Source organism: Gigantopelta aegis, chromosome 6, assembly GCF_016097555.1.
Source record: "Gigantopelta aegis isolate Gae_Host chromosome 6, Gae_host_genome, whole genome shotgun sequence".
Lineage (NCBI taxonomy): Eukaryota > Metazoa > Mollusca > Gastropoda > Neomphalida > Peltospiridae > Gigantopelta > Gigantopelta aegis.
Window position 1 is genome coordinate 16,007,661 of NC_054704.1, and position 18,136 is coordinate 16,025,796.

The window sequence follows — 18,136 nt, forward strand, 5'->3', positions numbered from 1 at the left end:
GTGAGAGCACTTTACCACTGGGCTACGGCCAGCCCCCAACTGCGCATCAAGTGAACGCTTTACCACTGGGCTACGGCCTGCCACCAACTGCGCATCAAGTGAATGGTTTACCACTGGGCTACGTCCTGCCCCCAACTGCGCATCAAGTGAACGCTTTACCACTGGGATACGTCCTGCCCCCAACCGCGCATCAAGTGAATGCTTTACCACTGGGCTACGTCCTGCCCCCAACAGCGCATCAAGTGAACGGTTTACCACTGGGCTACGTCCTGTCCCCAACTGCGCATCAAGTGAACGGTTTACCACTGGGCTACGGCCTGCCCCCACCCGTGCATCAAGTGAACGCTTTACCACTGGGCTACGGCCTGCCCCCAACTGCACATCAAGTGAACGCTTTACCACTAGGCTACGTCCTGCCCCCAACAGCGCATCAAGTGAGCGCTTTACCACTGGGCTACGTCCTGCCCCCAACAGCGCATCAAGTGAACGCTTTACCACTGGGCTACGTCCTGCCCCCAACTGCGCATCAAGTGAACGCTTTACCACTGGGCTACGGCCTGCCCCCAACTGCACATCAAGTGAACGGTTTACCACTGGGCTACGTCCTGCCCCCAACTGCGCATCAAGTGAATGCTTTACCACTGGGATACATCCTGCCCCCAACCGTGCATCAAGTAAACACTTTACCACTGGGCTACGTCCTGCCCCCAACAGCGCATCAAGTGAGCGCTTTACCACTGGGCTACATCCTGCCCCCAACTGCGCATCAAGTGAGCGCTTTACCACTGGGCTATGTCCTGCCCCCAACTGTGCATCAAGTGAACGCTTTACCACTGGGCATTCACTAATAGTGTACATACAGCAAACTCCTCCTCCGTCTGTGTCCACATGCTGCGAGCGGCTGGAGACCGACAACCAAGGGCCGCACACACAAGAGAGTCGGCAATGGTGAAATGAAGCTCCACCTGCTTGTCCTGTAATATAAATCAAGAGAGGTCATGAGAGGTCACGTATTTATAACAAACGAGAGTCGGCGATGGTGAAATGAAGATCCACCTGTTTGTCCTGTAATATAAATCAAGAGAGGTCACATATTTATAACAAACGAGAGAGTTGGCGATGGTGAAATGAAGATCTACCTGCTTGTCCTGTAATATAAATCAAGAGAGGTCATGAGAGGTCACATATTTATAACAAACGAGAGTTGGCGATGGTGAAATGAAGATCCACCTGCTTGTCCTGTAATATAAATCAAGAGAGGTCATGAGGACACGTATTTATAACAAACGAGAGTCGGCGATGGTGAAATGAAGATCCACCTGTTTGTCCTGTAATATAAATCAAGAGGTCACATATTTATAACAAACGAGAGAGTTGGCGATGGTGAAATGAAGATCCACCTGCTTGTCTTGTAATATAAATCAAGAGAGGTCATGAGAGGTCACATATTTATAACAAACGAGAGAGTTGGCGATGGTGAAATGAAGATCCACCTGCTTGTCCTGTAATATAAATCAAGAGAGGTCATGAGAGGTCACATATTTATAACAAACGAGAGAGTTGGCGATGGTGAAATGAAGATCTACCTGCTTGTCCTGTAATATAAATCAAGAGAGGTCATGAGAGGTCACATATTTATAACAAACGAGAGAGTTGGCGATGGTGAAATGAAGATCCACCTGCTTGTCCTGTAATATAAATCAAGAGAGGTCATGAGAGGTCACGTATTTATAACAAACGAGAGTCGGCGATGGTGAAATGAAGATCCACCTGTTTGTCCTGTAATATAAATCAAGAGAGGTCACATATTTATAACAAACGAGAGAGTTGGCGATGGTGAAATGAAGATCTACCTGCTTGTCCTGTAATATAAATCAAGAGAGGTCATGAGAGGTCACATATTTATAACAAACGAGAGTTGGCGATGGTGAAATGAAGATCCACCTGCTTGTCCTGTAATATAAATCAAGAGAGGTCATGAGGACACGTATTTATAACAAACGAGAGTCGGCGATGGTGAAATGAAGATCCACCTGTTTGTCCTGTAATATAAATCAAGAGAGGTCACATATTTATAACAAACGAGAGAGTTGGCGATGGTGAAATGAAGATCCACCTGCTTGTCTTGTAATATAAATCAAGAGAGGTCATGAGAGGTCACATATTTATAACAAACGAGAGAGTTGGCGATGGTGAAATGAAGATCCACCTGCTTGTCCTGTAATATAAATCAAGAGAGGTCATGAGAGGTCACATATTTATAACAAACGAGAGAGTTGGCGATGGTGAAATGAAGATCTACCTGCTTGTCCTGTAATATAAATCAAGAGAGGTCATGAGAGGTCACATATTTATAACAAACGAGAGAGTTGGCGATGGTGAAATGAAGATCCACCTGCTTGTCCTGTAATATAAATCAAGAGAGGTCATGAGAGGTCACATATTTATAATAAACGAGAGAGTCGGCGATGGTGAAATGAAGATCCACCTGCTTGTCCTGTAATATAAATCAAGAGAGGTCATGAGGTCACATATTTATAACAAACAAGAGTCAGCGATGGTGAAATGAACATCCACCTGCTTGTCCTGTAATATAAATCAAGAGAGGTCATGAGGTCACATATTTATAACAAACAAGAGTCAGCGATGGTGAAATGAACATCCACCTGCTTGTTCTGTTAAGTAAATCAAGAGAGATCATGTATACTGAGAGAAACAAATGATGAGGGTTCTCTTTGCTGTTAGTGTTGGTGTGATCCCTTATTTCGTTTTATCACTATATTTATAAGAAACATTTATGTTGCTTCTCTCTATCCTTCCCTAACTTTGTTATATATGGGCATAAGGACAAGCTATCAGTACAAAGAATGATCGGGGGAGTGTGTGTGTGGGGGGAATTATAATTTAAAGTTAAAACCATGGCACAAGAGAGTAATTTCTTGCCTTTCACCTCTGTCATATTATATAATCAAACAAGTGACATATAAGTTCCTTTGTACGAAGCTTGATTTATACAAAGAAAAATGATGTATATTTAAATGCAAAAACATATATCACATCATTAACAGAAGATACACTTGTATCTCGACTATTGCAACATTTGTCCTAAACTTTTTTTAATATTATATACAGTAGACCAAGCATAAAATTATAATTATGGTGTCTCCATTCCCTCCGACCTATCTGAAGAATTTTGGAAGACCTCTAATTGAAAAGTTACAACTCCAGAAACCCAAAGACGTACCTGAACTGCATTAAGCAAATCCTCAATGATTTTCCTCCGGTGAGGAAACTCTGGGTCTCCTACACACATGTAACCCAAGCATACCACCGCTCTTTCTTTCACCTGAAATATCGTGCAAAGTAACATCATTCAAGTTTGTATTTAAGGAATTGTATGAAAAAATTATATTCCATTCAAATTAATGTTTAATGAATTACTAAGTATATGTCAATATTCAACTTTGTTTAATTTATTAATTTGTTAAATCTAGTACTAGTACCAACTTATTAATTCTTATGTATCGCAGTGGTGTGCAGTGCACCTTTAATTTAATTTTGTTGTATGTTGCTTGTTGCAATTAATATGACTACACAAAAAGGTCTAGTCTGTGAGGTCATTCCAGCACAGACATGAAAAGGTTAACAACAATATTTTTAATTCTTAATAAACTTTAAGTATGTTTTCCTATAGTTTTCTGCTGCTCTTAGGTGTTTTATCACTCACAAAAACAACATCTGATCCTTTACCTTTGCAGTTTCTTTGCTTGTTTCAATAACATTGATCAGGTTTTTCACCAGGGACAGCTTGGTTGGAGTCTTTTCCTCATTACTATCACCATTTGGGAGCGGCATGACTCCATTCCGACAGATTTCACCCAGTGCTACACAAACTGACGACAAAAGACTTTGTTCACTGGTCTTAACCATAGATGCTGGAAAAACAGTTAATTTTTTTTAATTCATCTGAAGAAAAGCAAAGTTACTAGTAATTCGAAATAAATAGCAATGGGAGGCTTTTTATTATTATTCAGTCAGTTCCAGTTTTTAAGTATTAACAATACAGAAATCAGTTAACTCAACAGTTTACAATCAGTTATTCTAAAACACATTATACAGGGCTCAAACTTAAGAATTTGTCTCCCACGGCAATTTTTTAAAGAATTGCCATGGCTGAAACAGCCCACCGATGGACATTTTGAGCCTGTCTATGGCAATTTTTTTTTTTAAAGTGACATTTTCAGAAAATAAATATGACTGAAAGGTTATTTTGCTGTATGTAAACATATTTCAAATGTGAAAATGTTAAATATTGGCAGATTATGTACACCTTGTGTATATGTTTTTCCATTGTTGAGGAGTTTTACCGATAGCACAAAAGTGCCATCAGTAATGCTCTCTACCTATGGCAATTTATATCTCAACGACGGCAATTGCCGTCAGTGCCATCGTTAAGTTCGAGCCCTGATTATACCTTAATTTAGTGCTCTACTACTGAACAATATCCTGTTCTACATAAACATCTAACCTCAACAATTTACAATCAGTTATATTCTGGACTTACCAATCGTGAAAACAGCCGTGTTAATGTGTGCCTGCAGGACACTGACCGATCGCTGGTCAGCAGAGTCAGTTTCCATGTCATATGACCGTCTCCTGATTAAATGACCAATCAGATAGCCAAGTCCTAGCAATGAACCATGCTGCTTCACCACATTCTAAAAGAGAAACAAAACAAAAAACTCATATCTTTTAAGATTTGCATTTAAGGGCATAAAGTAAGATAAACCCCCAACTATCTAAATCTATATGTACATATGGAGTGAAATACTGGTGTCACCCCTCCAGCAGCATGTTCAGGGGGCCAAGCACTCACAAATAATTTCACACATACACACCGTAGCTCAGTTCTTTAGTCATTTAAAACTGTATGACGCATATTGTTTAATTGAGATGATCTCTTTTTATACCATACCTAGCCTAGCATAACTTGGGGCAGTAAAAAGAAGGTCACTGTAATATAGAATTTTTATCAGGTAGACGAAAAGTAGCACTTCTGTTTGCTCTACCACAGCAACTCTCGCACTCCCTCCTACTGAATGGAAACAGCTCTGTTTACATCAGTGTCCCTCACTGACTTTGACATTTACCTTACTGTTGAGATTTGAGGTAAACTCCTCCAAGGCCTGCTGAATCAGGTCGTCTTTTCCACAGTACATGATGACAATAGCAAAGAGCTCAGCCGCTGGGTCACGGATGTCATCTTTACTTGACGAAATGAAGGTCTTAAAATATACAACAGAACATTTATACGGCCAGTGACTTGACCTGCAACACAATTATGAATACAATCAACACATATCTGACAAATCAATCCATTTTCTTGTGAATACTTAAAAGTCACAATTAATGATGGAAATTTGGACTAGCTGTTCGTAACAGTCAACAGCTCTATATGTAACCAGACATAACATCACCTAGACATTAGGAGAGCTCACCTTGATCCAGTTAGTATGTTCCACAAAGTTTGGAGCAATATTATTCGCAGCTACAGCAACCACTTCCAACAAACAGTACATCACTTGGGGAGCTGAAAACATCAAGTATAAATATTTCTACACATTTGATGTGATAGTAAAAATATAAATAAGTCCAAATAACACGCTCGACAAATCTGAATAGAAAGTCAGATCTAAAGTTGAATCTTAAAACAAAATTCATCCAAGGAAAAGAAAGGAAAGTTTGTTCTACAACAGATCAGCAAATGTAGAAACACAGTCTTTCTGTGTCTATATGACGGTTGTTACACCTGGTCTAGTATTGAGAAAAGAAACATGCTATTGTTATATAGGCTACACCTACCAAAGAGTGGCACAAGTTATTTTGTTTTATTTCAATGTTTTTTCACTTACCAAAAACATATAAATACTGAAATGTAAATGATTAATGGACTTTGCTCAATATTGAACTAATAATTATTTTAATGGGAGTGAAGCTAACCTATAAGAACTGCACCCAAGACCACAGACAACTGCCACTTTGTGTCTGCCCCATACTAATTTCAAAGAAGAGTTTGAAAATAATTTGCAGAAGCAGTGTCATATGAATCCTAAGCCCTCCCAACTAAAAAACCTGTATACAAATCCCTTTCGAAGTCCATCCCTTGACATAACATGGTGAGGGGGCTGGCATGCCTCAACGACTTAAGAGAGCTATGCCAATAGGACCTTCAGTTTCTAAGGACACCCAAACTATATTGGTCAATGGGTAAAGCCTAGAATAAAATGAGGTAACCCTAAAATGTACTGGGCTGCAAGGTGCACTATGACAGACCACACTCTCTGTCATCAAAAGCTTCTACAGAACGGGGGTTTTGTCTCTCTTTTTTTATTTATTAAGATGACACCACTGGAGATTATATATTTAAAAAACCACCAACATCATATACCAAGAAAGGTACTAATTAACATAAATCCAATATGGCCACCAACACCAACTTTGAGTATTTTGGATATAATATTAAGAGGGGGTCATCATAACAATATCAAACAAAAGCATATTCTGTTACAATTTGTTCCAGGTTCAGCGACATTATTACTGGATTACAAAGACTACTGTACAAACTAAAAGGCCCCACTCACTGGTGATGGACGTCAGCAGGTGTCTGAGCATAGCCACGTATCGCTGGATGGGTCCGCTCGAGTCCGGGTACTGCGTCATCAGATGGTTCACATACCTGGAGATCCTGGGAGCCTGGCTTTTCATGGTCGCGCCGTCTTCATCGGGTTTCACTCTGGCCGAGTGCAGCAGACACTTACGTAGATACAACATTGTCTGGAATACACGTTATGAATTTGTAGAATATCATGACAAAAGAAGCTAAAGGAATAAAGAAAGACATCCTCACACAGAAAAGAGTATTGTTTAAGATCTCTCAACATACTGATAACCATCATTTTTCAACTAGCAGCAATGTGTCTTTAAAAAAAAAAAGAGGTTGTTTTGGTTAACAACACCACTAGAGCACATTGATTAATTAATTGGATGTCAAACACTTGGTAATTCTCATATGTAGTCATCAGAGGAAACCTGCTACATTTTTCCTAATGCAGCAAGGGATCTTTTATATGCACTTTCTCAGACAGGAAAGCACATACCACAGCATTTGATTAGTTGTGGTGCACTGGTTGGAATGAGAGAAAAAACCAATCAGTTGAATGAATCCACTGAGGTGGTTCGATCCTGCAATGCAAGCATCTCAAGTGAGCACTTAACCGACTGACCTAAATCCCGCTCCATGTTTTTTATATATATTTTTTCGCACAGAGCAGCACCTAATGCTGTTATTGCAACTTAATGTCATTAAATGTTATATTATAGATACAGTGTAGTGTCCAGAGATAAAAAAAACAAGTTTGTGAAGTTTTGTGAAAAAAGGAAATTCACAAACAAGGTTTCAAAAAATGTGTGATAGATTAATTGTTTTATGATGTAGAATTACCTAAACACAGATAATTACTTTTTATTCATGAGCGTGAAAACCTTCAATGAGGTTGTCAAACTGAATCTGACCGAACAATAAACCAAGTGCATGTTAAGAGTTGCAGTTTTTATCGTATTCTATACTATCACATTTAGTTAACGTTAGGCTCCAAAACATCCTGGCGAGCAAATGCAAGCAAATAACTTCCAAAACATGCTTAAGATGACAAAGCTGTATGAGCAGTCTTAATAATAAGTGTTATACCATAGTTTTTCCACCATGTAATTGAACCATATAGCTATGAAGTGAGTGAATGAATGGTTTACTGACAAAGGCAATTTCTGTGTGACAGAGTACGATGCACTCACCTCAGCGTAAGCAGTTGGGTTGAAAGGCAGGACTTTGTTTCCAGACACGTATCGGTGAGGACTCTTCATCCTCTGATTAGCCTAAAAATTAAATACACGATATGTTATGGGGTGTGGGGGTTTTCCTCCCATCAAATATGATTTATATCTCACTGTGAAAAGTCTGCAAAAATATCACGAGCTGTACTTGATCATATTTTACAAAGAAAATATGGATAGATAGAGGCTATTTCATGGGTTTTTTCGAATACGATTTTTATGTCAACGAGTGATGTGTGAAAACCATATTTTCACGAATTGCTAAGCAATGAGTGAAAATATGGTTTTCACACATCACGAGTTGACATAAAAAATTGTATTCGGAAAAACACCATGAAATGGTCTATTTATTACATAGAGATTTCCTGATTTTTGACAATAACTTTCGCTTTTTGGTAACATCTTTTGCTTATCCTATTGAAAACACGTAATGTCATGATATATTTCTTCCTTTGGAATTTATACTTTTAAAAAGAAATTTGAATAAAAATTCTCTTTATTAACATTTATTTAACAATACTGCGGTGCAAACATACCTGACAACGCGATCCTCTAAAAACTCCCACAAAAACAAAACGAGTCGAACGCCGTTAAATTCTTACACTTACACTCGATGACACTACATTGTGTCATCATTATGCAGCTTCGTATTCAATTCGTTTTATATATTTTGTCGTAATTGCACTTCGTATCCCTTTTTTATAGGTGCAGTTGTTTAAATTACATTTTTCATTTTTTACATTCGGTCAGATGCATTGGTAATCATCAGATTTAAATACGAAGAACCGAGACAAAGGGAGATAATTTAATCATGCACTTTTACAAAAAAGTAAATACGATTTCTACATTTTCACTGTAGCTAAAATACAGTGAAAATATGACTTTTCACCGGATGACTTTTATGGTTTCCATAGATCTATATATTTCATTCTATTCTATAAATTAAATAATTTTTAGCATTTTACTATATTTTAAAAAACACACACAAAACCCCCACCACAAATCCATTATAAACCATGAAATAAACCAATGACATTATTTTCACAAGTGACGAAACTAGTAGTGTTACCTGTTCATGAAATTAGAACTGTGTATTACCTGTTCATGAAACTAGAACTGTATGTTACCTGTTTATTAAACTAGACCTGTGTGTTACCTGTTTATTAAACTAGACCTGTGTGTTACCTGTTTATTAAACTAGACCTGTATGTTACCTGTTTATTAAACTAGAACTGTGTGTTACCTGTTCATTAAACTAGAACTGTGTGTTACCTGTTCATTAAACTAGAACTGTGTTACCTGTTCATTAAACTAGAACTGTGTGTTACCTGTTCATTAAACTAGAACTGTGTGTTACCTGTTTATTAAACTAGAACTGTGTGTTACCTGTTACCTGTTTATTCATTAAACTAGAACTGTGTGTTACCTGTTCATTAAACTAGAACTGTGTGTTACCTGTTCATTAAACTAGAACTGTGTGTTACCTGTTTATTAAACTAGACCTGTATGTTACCTGTTTATTAAACTAGACCTGTGTGTTACCTGTTTATTAAACTAGACCTGTATGTTACCTGTTTATTAAACTAGAACTGTGTGTTACCTGTTCATTAAACTAGAACTGTGTGTTACCTGTTCATTAAACTAGAACTGTGTGTTACCTGTTCATTAAACTAGAACTGTGTGTTACCTGTTCATTAAACTAGAACCTGTTCTGTGTGTTACCTGTTCATTAAACTAGAACTGTGTTACCTGTTCATTAAACTAGAACTGTGTGTTACCTGTTCATTAAACTAGAACTGTGTGTTACCTGTTCATTAAACTAGAACTGTGTGTTACCTGTTTATTAAACTAGAACTGTGTGTTACCTGTTCATTAAACTAGAACTGTGTGTTACCTGTTCATTAAACTAGAACTGTGTGTTACCTGTTCATTAAACTAGAACTGTGTGTTACCTGTTCATTAAACTAGAACTGTGTTACCTGTTCATGCAACTAGAACTGTGTGTTACCTGTTTATGAAACTAGAACTGTGTGTTACCTGTTTATTAAACTAGAACTGTGTGTTACCTGTTTATTAAACTAGAACTGTGTGTTACCTGTTTATTAAACTAGAACTGTGTGTTACCTGTTTATTAAACTAGAACTGTGTGTTACCTATCTATTAAACTAGAACTGTGTGTTACCTATCTATTAAACTAGAACTGTGTGTTACCTATCTATTAAACTAGAACTGTGTGTTACCTATCTATTAAACTAGAACTGTGTGTTACCAGTTCGTAAAACTAGACCTGTATGTTACCTGTTTATTTAACTAGAACTGTGTGTTACCAGTTCGTAAAACTAGACCTGTATGTTACCTGTTTATTTAACTAGAACTGTGTGTTACCTGTTCATGCAACTGTGTGTTATTACCTGTTCATGCAACTAGAAACTGTGTGTTACCAGTTCGTAAAACTAGACCTGTATGTTACCTGTTTATTAAACTAGAACTGTGTGTTACCTATCTATTAAACTAGAACTGTGTGTTACCTATCTATTAAACTAGAACTGTGTGTTACCTATCTATTAAACTAGAACTGTGTGTTACCTATCTATTAAACTAGAACTGTGTGTTACCTATCTATTAAACTAGAACTGTGTGTTACCTATCTATTAAACTAGAACTGTGTGTTACCTGTTTATTAAACTAGAACTGTGTGTTACCTATCTATTAAACTAGAACTGTGTGTTACCTATCTATTAAACTAGAACTGTGTGTTACCAGTTCGTAAAACTAGACCTGTATGTTACCTGTTTATTAAACTAGAACTGTGTGTTACCAGTTCGTAAAACTAGACCTGTATGTTACCTGTTTATTTAACTAGACCTGCATATTACCTGTTCGCGTATGTAGGCCATCATGGCGGTGAACTCAGGTAGGCTGATTGATTTGTCTTCTCTGTGTTCATCTCCTGACCGTGATTGTCCATGCAAACCTTTCAGCGCCTCACTGTGAATGTCCTCCTTTCTGAAATCATAAGCAACATTTTAATAACAACTACCTGGGTTGGTTACAAAACACAGGCAATTTTACACTATCATAGACTGTGCAATTTTTAACAAGTTTTTACCTTTTTATTTTCATAGCCTAAACTTCAAAACAACTTAAAAGATGATTATCATAACAAAAGGCTGGTAGATTCCAATTCAACAGACAAAAGTTTCAGTTTGTTTTGTTTAACGACACCACTAGGGCACATTGTTTTATTAATCATCGGCTATTGGATGTCAAACATTTCAACAGATAAAAGATTTACTATTTGACAAACTGTTTGATATGACATTTTCTGAACAGTTCCACCTCTTACAAAATAAAGGCATAAAAACTAGGTTCTGTAAGAAATGCACCGCTAGTCAACCGGCCTTGGTAGTGTCGTGGTTAAGCCATCGGACATAAAGCTGGTAGGTACAGGGTTCGCAGCCTGGTACTGGCTCCCACTCGGAGCAAGTTTTAATGACTCAATAGGTAGGTGTAAGATCACTACACCCTCTTCTCTCTCACTAACCACTTAAAACAAACTAACCCACTGTCCTGGACAAGACAGCCCAAGATAGTTGAGGTGTATGCAAAGGCCTTGAACCTTAATTGGATATAAGCACAAAAATAAGTTAAAGAAAGAAAAAAAAGTTTGTTTTGTTTAACGACACTACTAGAACACATAGTTAAAGAAAAAAAGAACAACTAGTCAGTGTCAAGTTGTACAAGTGCTAAGAGAGAGAACTTGTGTAATACATACAGGTCTCCAGTTGCGAGGAGCAGCACATATCGTGATGGGATATGATCTGGTGGGAAGACGACCACAGCGTACTGCACTGCTACAAGACGAGCCTGAGGTTCCGGCTGAAAAAAAAAAAAATAAAGAAAAATATCAGAACTAAAACAAGCAATCTGAGAGTAGTTTTAAAGCAATACATGTCCCCTACTGGGCCAAACAAATCCAAAGTTCCAGGACCATAATGCTTGAATAAATTCCCATGAAAGTAAAACTTGATCTCAAACTCTAACCTTTACACAAAATTTCAGCTCGGTATCATAAAAAAAAAAAAAAAAATCTGAAAAACTATATGTGGGACAAACAGACAGACAGACAGACAGACAGATGGCCAGACATATAAACAAAAGGATGGAGATGAAATCTACAGTCCCCTCCAGTAGAACCAGTAGGGTGCTAAAATATAGTTTGAAGACTATATTCAGAAGAGAAAGAATCTATTACGAGTGGCTTTGGACATCTGTGTGAAAAAGTAATAACCCGCTGTCACATAAAGACTTTAAGCCAAATAAAATCACTTGTTGTAAGCCATGAGCTACTGCTATAACCAAGATTAACATGTCACCTTGTCTATGCTTTGCATGATAAGCGCCTCCATGAGTTTTTTGTTTGTGTCGTCCAGCTGTTTGAATGCTTCCGACATCATGGACAGTGCCTCCTGCACAGCTAGCCTTGTTTCAGAATCTTCCTGTTAAAGCAATGTGCCAAAATAACCATATGTTAGACACCAAATAGCCCTATATTAAAATGTGCTGAGGTATCATTAAATAGTAATTTTTTTCTATAACAAAGAATTGAAATAACTATAATTCTATGTTAGTCACTAAATAGATCTACATTAAAATGTGCCGAGGTGTAATAAAACAAATATTCCATGCCTTTTCTATTAAAACAAAGTGTTGAAAATAACCATAATTCTATTTTAGATACTAACTAGCCCTGTATTTCAGTGTTGTTAAACAAATACTCCCTGCCTTTTCTATTAAAGCAAAGCCATGATGGATTATTCAATAGATACAGTTGGCATGTTCGCCACACATTTTTGATTAGACTGCTGCTTCACATTAAACAGATTTTCTGAAATATTCTTCCTAAAGCTGAAATTCTAAAGAACATTCACACAATGTTCAAGTAAAATAACATTTAAAATCCATTCATAAACTTGGTTCACAAGCACCAGTTTGTATATGGACAGAACTAAATATGTAGTCTAAAAAGAGCAGAAGGGTATAGAGCTTTACCAGGGATAAATAAACAGCAACAAAATACAATTTAAAAAACAAAAATGAAATGTTACGGAATATTTACTAGAGTTTTAAAGCAGAAATTTCAATGTTTTGCCTGTCATGTATTTCTCACACAATTCTGACATACATTCATTGTTCCATCTTATCACTATTTCTATCTAATGGAATAAAGCATTACGTGTTAGTTTTAATGATAATGAAAAATACAGTTCTCCAACAAACCTGACACACTGCGTTAAAAAACTGTTGTGCCAATGTTATGTCTTTGGTAACTCGTTGAGGAGATTTCCGTGCTATTTTACCAACAGCTCCATATGCTAGACTTCGCAACTTTGGGTCCTGTGAAAAAACAAAAAAACACACAATTTACTTTTTCACTTGCTAACAAAAGAATTTTACTAGACATAAAAAAAACTTTTTTAACGTTTTGCTATAAGCTTTCTTCAGATAGTGAAGAAACAATATAAACAAGCATATTACTTGTTTAAGTGGTCTATATACATCTCAAATAAATTTTTATAAATTGATAACAATTCAGCAACAGCACAGGTAAGTTTGAATTTGGCAAAAACAAATATTAATTTGGTTAACAGCTGTTTTAAACTTACTTGTGCTGTGCACACTAGTAAGTAACTATTTATTAACATGTTAACCAACTAATATCAGAGATAAGAAAAAGATGTAATATGTAAGTATCTTTTTAACAAACCTACTTTTTAACATTCAGTATATTATTTTTGAAATCGGATAAAAAAAAATATTTTAACATGCCAAGAAAATAACATAATTCTGTAGTGCAATAAAATTAAATAGAAGCTTTTTATTTGTCATTTAGCAAAATGAAATGAATGAAGCTATTAAAACTAGAATAAATCCAGTTGTTATTAAAGGAACTATTCTGACGTTGCTCCCATTGTAATATGTCAATTATTATCAGTCTTTTCTATTACTAAAATTACACATTTAGCAGTGTTCTCATTGGGTGAAAATTAAAGGAGGGTGGCCCCGTGGCACCACGCCCATTAAAAAAAAAGTACCCCCCAACCCCAAAAAAACACCCAACAACCAAAAAGCAAAAATAATAATAATAAGTTAGGATATTTTCTTGTTTAGAATATCAGTGTCTGTATAAAAAGGTGTTTGTTGTCATCCTAATGTTTGTAGTAACTCAAACCAAGTTTACCTCCCAATAATTTTGTGTGTATCAAAAAATATATATTACGAAGTAAAATGAAGAATGACTATTACAAACATTAACACATTACCACAAACACACCGGATACACTGGTATTCTAAACAAGAAAATGTATTTAATGATAAATTTAGTTGCCAAAAAGGCTCTGTTAATCGGCAACATCTTATAATGGCTGCAAACTCAGAACTGTCCTTTTAATTATTAACATCCACTAACTCTAACATATGGTGAATTGTTATTTATTTACAATCCTGAGAACTAATTATCAAAACATGTTTTAAATTTTTTTATAGGCATTGTATGTATTGTCAAGACATTCATAAAGCTTCAGCTACAGTCATTTTCAGAAGCAGTTCACTATGAATCAACTGAATGGACAAACTAGCAAATTAAAACTACATACTGATCCAAGCAAGCTTCCTAAAGGTGTGTGTTAGGTACACAGTTTTACTTTACTTTTCAACACATGCATCTTTAAATGCAAACGGCTAACATTTTTGACAAACTAATTACAGACAAATAAACTGGAATAACTATACTGCAAAAGCACTGGTTTAAATCAGTTACTTGTAAAAGGAAATAAAATAAGAAAAAAGTGGGAATATCTCAGTTGAGTATATATGAAATATATATTTTTTATATTAATGAATACCGGTAATTGTATTTTTAAAACTTTTATTAAAAATTGTAATGTTCACCATTTACTGCAAATGTGTTTTGAACATCTGAATAAAAATGTAATTAAAATAAATAAAGTAAAAAGAACTTTGAAAAGATTATAAGTAAATATTTTTTTAATGTTGTTTTTAAAACACAATATTTAAAAACAATTTTCATTAATTATGATTCATTTTCGTCACCTAATAACTACATTTAATAACCACCAACTATCCGCATTTAGATAAATCTGAATAAAAACATGATAGCCAACAAGAATATCAAACACATCAATGGAAGATGTTACAACAGCATAATTATTATACCAGCAGAAATTCATATTTATATTTAACTTGATCTAAATTGTCCTACACATTTTAAAGAAAATAATTTGTTCTGAAGGGGAATGCAACAGGCTAAAAAGTAGTTTTTCAGCAATGGTGGACCTAAAAATACTAGGTTACAGTTTACTTGAAAACCAATGCTTGAATAAATTTGTTATGGACACATACCAATGCAGGTGGAATGAAGGACATACATGACAAATGGAAGGATGGATGATTCAATTCAATTCAATGGGGATCATTTTTCTTTTCAAATGACTGGGTACAAATGTCTACATGTACATACATAACAATATTTTATATACTGTGCATTTAAAAAAAATAAAAAAATATATATATACATATATATATATATATATGTATATATAAAATAAAATAAAATAAAATAAAATAAAATAATTAATTAATTAAAACTTGTTTTACAGCAGTTTTGGATCATCGTTAGTTGACGCAAAACATATTGTACTAATGCACACCACTGAGGTGCTTTGAACTGGAAGTGGATTTCATGTCAACCATTGACACACAGGCCGAAAAAGCATGTCAAAGTGAACTGGCATGCATATAATAAATAGTTATGATACATCAGGAGGGTCCTGTTGCTTTCAAATAATGTCACAGCTGAGACTGTATCATTGCTTTTGTACGAACTGATGTCATAAACTGAAAGTGAATCGAACCGCATTCTCTCATTCATAGATGACACATAAAAAAATACAACCACACAGAACCGGAAGTGTATTCCAACTTCCACATATGGATTTGGAATGGGTTGAGAGTGCATCGATGTGCTTTATAACTGAAGTTTATGTAGCGACAATTGGAAGTAACCATATTCAATTTGCATCTAAGCAAATTAGGTGTTTGAAGAGTCAACTGTGTATCACTCACACATTTACTTACTCACACATTTACTTACTCACTCGCACATTTACTCACTCACACATTTATACAATTCACAAGTTTTGGTGAAGTGATCTGGAACTGCTGTAACATCTATATACTTTAAAAATGACATGTTACTATTATGTACAAATGTCTCTTGGGCTTTCATGTACGGAAATATGACTGTGTATATGTGGAATAATGAAATATGACCATGTAACTTTACTACAAATGACCTGTAATCTTCTGCCTGATAAAGTAACCTGCAACAAATCAATAACACTGTAATTAATTTTTAATGAGTAAACTCAGCACTCATTATGAAGCCATTTCCTATTTTTATAATTTCTGTTCTTAATAACTATCCCATAATGCTTTACATATACAAATGAACCCATTTCAGGGAACGATATTTTACATAAACCGTCTGTATGTTCATGTGACAGTTACGCAACATTAAATTAACACAAACTGCCAATCACTTATGTGGTGAACCTTTATCTTCTAAACTGAAAAGTTACAAACTCCAGAATAATCCAAACTTTATTTGCTATGCAATTATAACTAGTGTAACCAAACAATTGGTTATCTAGGTAAAAGAAATTGCATGAACTTTGTTCCAGTTACCTAAGATTTTGACTGACAAACATGGGTATAACTGAAAACAGTATGGACCACATAGTGTGTATTTTTGTAGTGGTCTTTCATAATAGTGTGCTGTTTAACCATGCAATTGTTGTAACCAGTCTCAGTGGTGTCATGATTAAGCCATCAGACATAAATAAGGCTGGTTGGTACAGGGTGCACAGTCCGCTACCAGCTCCCACCCAGAGTGAGTTTTAACAACTCAATGGGTAGGTGAAAGGCCACTACACCCTCTTCTCTCTCACTAACCACAAACAATTAACAACTAACCCACTGTCCTGGACAGACAGCCTAGATAGCTGAGTTGTGCGCCAAGGACAGCGTGCTTGAACTTTAATTGGATATAAGCATGAAAATAAGTTGAAATGAAAAACAATGTTGCAACCTGTCTTTTGTCTATAAATAATCTATCATGTCTGCATATCAAACTGGGATATAAAACAGTAACAGTAACCCCATATTTGAGAATAGTAATTAGTCACATTTATGAACTTTAAAAAAAAAAGAGACTGATTAAAGGTAGCCACACTATTTCAGAACCTCTGAGTCAAATGAGTATGGGGTGCACAAATAAGGTAAAGTGTGGTATTTGGAACATCGAGTGAACAGGCAGTGGGTTGGAATTGTCTGCGTTTGTCCATGGTCAAGCAAGCCATGAAATAACTAATGACACGTTCTCGGGTATCCTGCATGATAAAAGGGGGACCACTGAGGCAACACTCCCGAGCATTTCTGATTTTCACTGTTACTTGCCTGGTACACATATCTACGCCTCTGTCTTTTAACCTGAAATCAATGTTTTTTAACAAGCAAGATAAGCAACTATGTAATATGTAAAACTATTTTTCAAATGAATTTGGTGTTATTTTGTCTACGACAGAGGGAAAATATCTACAACTCTCGTCTTTTAACCCGAAATCAAAGTTTTTTAACAAGCAAAATAAATAACCATGTAATATGTCAAACATCTTATAAACAAAGCTGGTGTCATTTAGTCTATAATAGAGGTCCGTGTTTCTCAATCAGTATATACTGTGACATTAACAAAGGTTTGCCACAACAGTGCTTCTTATACAAATTTGTACTTCCCATAACTAAAAACTTACTAATTACTACACCGTTTGATGTGCCTCCAAATTTGAATTTATATTTTAGTGTTCCCTTTTTTAGCAGAAAAGGTTGAGAAACACTAACCATACATGACCCATCAATGACTGTTATATCTATAGGGACTAATTAAATTCAACATAAATAATTCAGTCACATTTGGTTTCTCATATGCTGTGGTGGTTAATTAACCACCACAATTAATTAACAATTAATAGATGTGATACATATTTTGTTTTTTAATGAAATAAAAGAATATGTTTCTAGTCTTGGCAATTAGCTGCTGGAGATGCATTACCATGGGCCTAATTTACTAAACTCTCGCAACTTTGCGATCTCGCAGTGCAATCCTAAA

General features: G+C 35.7%; 1 protein-coding gene across 1 annotated transcript in view; it reads right to left on the reverse strand.

The window, feature by feature from the left end:
- Positions 1-18,136, reverse strand: part of LOC121374259 (proteasome adapter and scaffold protein ECM29-like) — a 58,757-nt gene that overhangs the window by 28,787 nt on the left and 11,834 nt on the right. The window contains exons 12-23 of the mRNA XM_041501287.1: positions 13,171-13,287; positions 12,267-12,389; positions 11,666-11,769; positions 10,767-10,896; positions 7,852-7,932; positions 6,642-6,834; positions 5,499-5,590; positions 5,151-5,285; positions 4,565-4,718; positions 3,751-3,935; positions 3,245-3,346; positions 861-974 (exon numbers count right to left, since the gene is read on the reverse strand). Coding sequence (XP_041357221.1) covers positions 861-974; positions 3,245-3,346; positions 3,751-3,935; positions 4,565-4,718; positions 5,151-5,285; positions 5,499-5,590; positions 6,642-6,834; positions 7,852-7,932; positions 10,767-10,896; positions 11,666-11,769; positions 12,267-12,389; positions 13,171-13,287 — 1,530 coding nt within the window. The remainder of the gene's footprint in view (positions 1-860; positions 975-3,244; positions 3,347-3,750; positions 3,936-4,564; positions 4,719-5,150; positions 5,286-5,498; positions 5,591-6,641; positions 6,835-7,851; positions 7,933-10,766; positions 10,897-11,665; positions 11,770-12,266; positions 12,390-13,170; positions 13,288-18,136) is intronic.